The sequence below is a fragment of the Pseudorasbora parva genome, chromosome 2, assembly GCF_024679245.1.
Source record: "Pseudorasbora parva isolate DD20220531a chromosome 2, ASM2467924v1, whole genome shotgun sequence".
In the NCBI taxonomy this organism is placed as follows: domain Eukaryota; kingdom Metazoa; phylum Chordata; class Actinopteri; order Cypriniformes; family Gobionidae; genus Pseudorasbora; species Pseudorasbora parva.
Window position 1 is genome coordinate 18876832 of NC_090173.1, and position 6125 is coordinate 18882956.

At 42.0% G+C, this 6125-nt stretch overlaps 1 protein-coding gene across 1 annotated transcript; it reads right to left on the reverse strand.

Annotated features, from left to right (window-relative positions):
- Positions 1 to 524: 524 nt before the first annotated feature.
- Positions 525 to 1331, reverse strand: LOC137048790 (uncharacterized). Its single transcript, XM_067427071.1, has one exon. The coding sequence runs from the start codon at positions 1329 to 1331 to the stop codon at positions 525 to 527; it is 807 nt and encodes a 268-aa protein (XP_067283172.1).
- Positions 1332 to 6125: the final 4794 nt, after the last annotated feature.

The following is a 6125-nucleotide window of genomic DNA, read 5'->3' on the forward strand; positions in this document are numbered from 1 at the left end:
TCCAAGCTGTAAATGGAGATGACGGAGGATAAGATCGGAAATATGTTGGTCCTTTGACAAGATGAGAGGAAGTTTAATGTCCTCAGGGATAGCTGCTCTTTTTAGCCGTCCCCCAACTCGTAGAAGTCCTCCTTCTAGAACCGGATCCAATTTGAAGAGGCTGCTATTTCTCGGCACTTGTGACTTGCCAGAGGTTAGTGCAGCAAATTCAGTGGGGAATCTCTCTTGCTGACAAAAAGCGATTATGGAGATTTCAGCCTCCAAGAGATCTTCCAGCGTCACCTTCTGATTCCCAAGCGATGTTGAGAAAGTGTGCATCTCCTTTTGCACATCCAACCTTGCTGCTCCAATAACACTGGTGTTTGCACACTCCAACTCTTTTCTTTTTTCTTTCAGTTTGAGCAAAGTTCCTTTCAACTTAATGAGCCATGCAACTGCAACTTTCAATCTTTGCCAATCAGAGAAATGGGTCATCAGTTGTGATGTAGCATCAACAAGTATCGCATTGACCGTCAGACTTCTCTTTACTTCTGGGTCGTCGGCAGTGACACTTGTATCCACAGGAAATGTTGGCCACGTCTCTTCAGGTTCCCATAAGAACTTTGCCCTTCTATCCATCTTTGTTTCATAAGATCTTCTGCCTTCAATACACGGGAAGCATCGTCCGCAGGGTTCATGGATGTGGGAACGTATCTCCACTGTGCAATGTCAGAGTTAACCCTGATGGATGTTACCCTGTTAGCTACAAAAGTTTGAAATCTTCGGTCCTCATTCTTTATGTACTTAAGAACTGATGTGCTGTCAGTCCAAAAGCAAGTCTTCTTTAGTGGAAGCTGGAGCTCCGATTGAAGCATCTTATCCACTCGTACTGCAACAACGGCAGTGAGCTCTAAACGGGGAATGGTGACAGTCTTCAGGGGGGCCACTCGGGCTTTGCCAAATAAGAACGTAACATGAACCCTCTCATCCATGTTCTGCATTCTCAGATAAGTAGCCGTACCATAGCCGTTCTCGCTCGCATCAGCGAAGTGATGCAATTGGGCGCTGACAGTCCTCCCAAATCCTGCAGGTTTCACACATCTGTGGATCTTGAAATATACCACCTTCTCAAGATCTGTCAGCCATTTGTTCCACTTTTGCTGGAAAGCTGGAGGTATTGGATCATCCCAATCACACTTTTTCCTACATAACTCCTGCAACAGCCGCTTGGCCGGGAGTACTAGAGGTGTCAGAAACCCCAATGGATCGTAGACAGAACTGATGATGGACAGCATGCCTCGCTTGGTTGCCGGCTTCTCTTTGACTTTCAGCTTGAATTTGAAAGTGTCCATCTCGATACACCACTGCAACCCCAAAGCTCTGTCCAACGGCAGCTTATCCCTATCCAGGTCAAGCTCATACAGATTCTTGGACTTGAGATAACTCTGGGAGGCTTTGTAGCACTTCACGACTATTACTAATCCATTGAGTGAGGGTAAACCCTCCTCTGCCGCAAATGGTTATAAGGTTCTTAACCATGGTGACTGCATCCTCTTCAGAGGGAAGACTCTTTAGTAGGTCATCCATATAGAAGTTTCGGTTGACTGTTTCAATCACTTCTGTTGGAATGTTGGCCTGATTGTCTTCAGCAGTTTTTCTAAGAGCAAGGCAGGCAACACTAGGTGAGGAAACCGCACCAAATAAATGGACAGTCATGCGATGCTCTACAAGACCTTGCTCCAGGTTACCTTGAGGCCACCATAAGAATCTTAAGTAGTCCCGGTGTTTCTCTGCTACCTTAACCTGGTGGAACATAGCCTTTATGTCTGCCATTACAGCCACTTGTTCCTGTCTAAATAGCATAAGAACTCCAACTAACGAGCTGGTGAGGTTCGGTCCTTGCAAGAGCTGACTGTTGAGCGAGATCCCCTTATACTCTGCTCCACAGTCAAACACCACTCGTAGCTTTCTTTTCCGTGGATGGTCGCGCCGTGGTGTGGGATATACCATACCTATCCTGTTGGCATTTCCAGCTGATTCTGCGGCACTTCTTCTGCATAACCATTGCTAATGACATCAGCAAGAAAGTTGTTGTACTCTTTTTGAAAGTCTGCATCTTTCTGAAGTCTCCTTTTTAGACCACAAACACGCTGCATGGCAACACAGAAGTTGTTTGGCATTAAAACATCTTTCTCTTTGAAAGGCAGTTGAAACGTGTAATGTCCAGTTTTAAACAGAGCAGAGATTTCCATTACCTCCATAAACTTCTTTTCTTCCCTTGACATTTCTTCCTGTTCTGCAGAAGCTTGCTCATTGAAGTCATAGTTGTACTGGCTGGTTAACAGCTCTTCAATTCTGTCAATGGCAATTCTGTTGGCATAAACTAAAGGGTGGTCACTTCCACAGTCGCTACTTCCCCGTAACGGACCATTTATTACCCACCCCAGTAGGGTTCTGATCGCATAAGGTCCTTCACCTTCACGACTGTTAATAACCTCCCAAGGCTCCATCAACTTGGAGGCATTTGTGCCAATTAATAGGTCAATCTGTAGGGAATCTTTACATCCTCTAAATAAGGCCAATTTCTCAGCTCCCTTTCGCTGATTATATTGGCTGTAGAGACAGGCATCTCTTTCTGGGTACACACTTTGGAAAGGGGATAAAAGCACTCACCAGAAACTCCTGAAATTTCCAGGCCATCAACAACGAAGCTTTCTACTGCATTATTATGGCCCAAGGTGCGGATATGAATCTTGCATTTGCGTCCTTCCAAGTTCAACTTGTCAATGAGCTTCCTGGTGCAGAAAGTTCCTGTACTCCCTGGGTCCAGAAAAGCATATGTTTCAATGACTTTGTTTCCCTTTAAGCACTTCACCTTAACAGGCAAAATGGGAAGAATTCCATTGCAGTGGCCAGCCCCTGTAAAACAACAAGCGGAGGATGTTGTGCAGCTATCAGAAGTATTTGACTGCTCAGTAATTTTCCGTTCGCCATCCTTCTGATCCTTTTGAGTAACCCTTTCTTTCTCTCCTATGTGCAAAATACTCGGGTGCATTCGGTTACACTTGTTGCAAATGATGCGCCTGTCGCAATTCTTACTCAAGTGTCTTGTGCACAAACAACTGAAACACAGACATTTCTCTTTTAAGTAGTCTAGTTTCTCCCTGTGTGTCTTTTTTCCCAACTTGAAACATTGTTCCAAAACATGATTCCCAGCAGCACAATACAGACAAAAAAATAGAATCAATCTTGGTAAAGGATGTGACTTTATTCAGAGCCTTTTCCTTCTTGTTACCTTCTGGTGTACTATATCCATCCTCAATGACCACCTGTGTTGCAAAGGTGTTTCTTCCCAACGGAGGTTTTACATGTGACTTGCTTACTTTTGTAGCTCCTTTGATGACAGGTGAAGTGTCCTGTATGTCACCAAAGACTGGATCTGAAGTAATTCTGACCTGCCGCTCGATGTACTCCACAATGTCTGAGAATTGTGCTCTTTGACCAGTTTTTTCCAGTATCTCACATGCCCTTGCTCTCCACTTGTCTCTGAGTTTGTAAGGTAGCTTCTGACTCAGAATCTTTAGGTTTGCTGGCATGTTAAGTTCTTCCAAGTATTTAAGATCATCCATAGCGTTGGAGCATTCACGGAGGAAAAGTCCATAAGCTTTGAGCGCTTTGGGGTCCTCAGCTTTAATACTTGGCCACCCTGTAACCGTCTCCATGTAGGCCTCTGTCATCTTAAAATCATTTCCAAAGTGCTCCTTGAGCAATTTTTTGGCAACAGCGAATCCTTTATCTGCAGTCATATGAAGGCAGCTGTGCACAATATCCCTTGGCTGCCTCCTAGTAAATTGCTCAAGATAGTACAAACAGTCTCCTTTACAGCTGGTCTTTGCTTCCACAGAGTGTTCAAACGCCTTCATAAAGGTGTTGAACTTTAGAGGATCTCCATCATAAATTGAAATTTCTCTGCGAGGCAGCAGTTGTAAAGTTTGCATTTTGACAAGGAGAGCTGTTAAATCATTCTGTTGTTTCAGCAAATTGTAGAGATCTGCTGTCGGAGGTTGGCCTTGCATGGGTTGAAATACTTGTGGGCCTATAGTGGGCTGAAAACTTTGACTGAAGATTGTGTTTGATTGTAACTGAGGGGGTTGAAAGCCTTGAATGACAGTTGGCTTTGGCAAGATAGTTGGCGTGGCTAATGGTGAAGCATTGCTTTGTAGTGGTAAAGATGCATGTTGCTGTGAGGGCAGAGGCACAAATATTGAGGCCTGTGGATTGAGAGAAGTGGGCTTGAGCTTAGATCTAGCTCCTTTCCTGATATAGGAACTCATTCCATCAGATTGCCTTGAATGGACACTGCTACTAACCTGTAGCACCTCTAGCTTAGCAGACGTGGCAGCTATCTCAGTGTCCAGCTCAAGCTGCTCCTTCTTTCTCCTCACCATGAGCTCCTGGTCCTCTAATGCATGCTTGTCCTTTAACGCAGCAGCTCGAGCCAAGAGCGCGGCCTGTACCGCCCTTGCCCTGCGTCTGGCTGAAGAAGTGGATGATCTGCTACTAGAGGATCCGTTACTAGAGCCACGGTGCCTTGACTGCACATTTGAAATGCTGTCTTGAGGTTGAATCTGATCCTCCTCTTCCTCATCCATTCCACCAAGGTTCTTCTTCCATTGCTAACATCAACCTCATTTCCATTTGCAGCATTTACATCAACACATTGAGTTTCAATTTGAACCGGCAAATAATCATGATCATCATCCATTTTGGTAACTGTGGCTTTAGTGTCATGCAGCCATTGATGTGTACCCTCAAAAAACTCATTGAAACTCAGCATTTTAGCTTTGTACCATATTTCATGTTTGTTTGCTTCATTAGCAGGCAAAAAACCCATTAAAGATGTACATGTTGTATTTCTTCACCCAACTTATTAAACAAGTTAAATTCATTTTCAACCTCACTTACATGTTTTTTATCACTCATCAATTTAGCAATAGGCTTTTTTGCATTCAACAGTTTACTGAATTTAAACTTTCTTTCCTTTTCTAAAGTGCTTAATTTTTCCAACAAAGCTTTGGGTGTTAATTTAACCACACGTTTTTCAGTTACAGACCCAGATAGCAGACAAACAGTGAATCAGCGTTGAATCAATGTTAATGCATCAACTAAAATATCATTGAATCAATGTTGAGAATGTTGATTTTTCATCAGGTTTGCACCCTGAAATAATGTTATTTCAACGATGAAAAATAGATCAAGATGGGCTTAAAATCAATAGTTTAACAACTAAAATTAAACCACTTATTTAAGTGAATCAATGTTGAATCAATGTTAATGCATCAATCAAAATATCATTGAATCAATATTGAAATATAACATTGATTTTTCATCAGGTTTGCACCGTGAAATAATGTTATTTCAACAATGAAAAATAGATCAATCTTGCTTTATGTACAGCAGGATTCTATGCCAGTTCATTTGTCTCTTTATTTTATTCATTTTAATCAGAGACCATGTGTGGCTGCAGTCGATATGATTTTGCATCAAAAAGTCACTCAAAGTAAACACCATCCTTCAGTTTACATGCAAATGTATTTATTTATGCCCCCACAGTTCCAAAAGGAAATCTCACATTGACTTAAAACTATTACATCTGAATTTATAACACAAATGAGAAGAGCCAGGAAAAACATGACAACGTGCATCTGCAAAATGGAAGTAAATACAAATGTAAACTTGCCAATAAATACAGAAATGACACAGTACTACTGAAAGAAAGAAGGTAGAAGAAAGAATAAAATACTCCAAACTCAGGGGGTTCCACCATGAGCAATGCCCCGAAGCCTTTCAGGTTGTAATGGAGCCAGTTTTGCACCGTCCCAGCAATGATAAACTCTGATGCCTCTTATTATCAGCATTCACGGCATCTAAAACAACAAGAAGTTAGTAAATATTTGGAAATGTGATTAATTATACATTACAAATATAGCCACTACAAAATGAAGTGAAACATGAAATTTTATCAAAATCTTGATATCCCAGTTAAAACACGGTAACATTAAATTCAGGACTATTTAATGCATTTTAGTATAGACTTTAAAGGACCTGCAGACACACAATGAATGAAAAAGCAAAGTGAATATATC